Genomic DNA, 571 nt, shown 5'->3' with positions numbered 1-571 from the left:
GCCATCCGCTCCCTGCAGAAGCAGGTGGGCACGCCCGACTCCCTGGACTCGCTGGACATCCCGTCCTCGGCCAGCGACGGCGGCTGTGAGGTCTGCAGCCCGCCAGCCGTGGGCACCCCTGGAGGGCAGCCCCGGGCCCTGGACAGTGGCTACGACACAGAGAACTACGAGTCCCCTGAGTTTGTGCTCAAGGAGGCCCCGGAGCCGTGTGAGCCCGAGGCTTCTGGGCGGCTGGCCCCCGAGGGTGAGAGCCCTGGGGTGGAGACGCAGCTCCGGGCCTCCCTCAGCGGCCTCAGCGAGAAGAACCCCTACCGCGACTCGGCCTACTTCTCGGACCTGGACACGGAGCCCGAGCCCCCCTCGGGGTCTGAGAAGGGGGCAGGCGGTGTCCCGGCCCCTGGGCCGGAGCCGGACATGGGGAGTCCCCAGAGCCCTGGGCTGCAGCCTGCACAGCCGTCTGAGCCCTGGGTGCCCGGGGAGGCGCAGATCCCCGGCCCCAGAGAGCTGTCGCCACTGCCACTTCACGAGGACTCTTCCCCTGGGCCCATCGCCTGCCCCACGGGCCCCGGGC

At 72.2% G+C, this 571-nt stretch overlaps 1 protein-coding gene across 1 annotated transcript in view; it reads left to right on the top strand.

The window, feature by feature from the left end:
* Window positions 1-571, top strand: part of AATK (apoptosis-associated tyrosine kinase) — a 13,852-nt gene that overhangs the window by 9,353 nt on the left and 3,928 nt on the right. The window contains exon 2 of the mRNA XM_015559778.1: window positions 1-569. Coding sequence (XP_015415264.1) covers window positions 1-569 — 569 coding nt within the window. The remainder of the gene's footprint in view (window positions 570-571) is intronic.

Source organism: Myotis davidii, unplaced genomic scaffold (assembly GCF_000327345.1).
Source record: "Myotis davidii unplaced genomic scaffold, ASM32734v1 scaffold211, whole genome shotgun sequence".
Classification (NCBI taxonomy): domain Eukaryota; kingdom Metazoa; phylum Chordata; class Mammalia; order Chiroptera; family Vespertilionidae; genus Myotis; species Myotis davidii.
The sequence above is the reverse complement of the archived record's forward strand: the minus strand, read 5'-3'. Positions and strand labels throughout refer to the sequence as shown.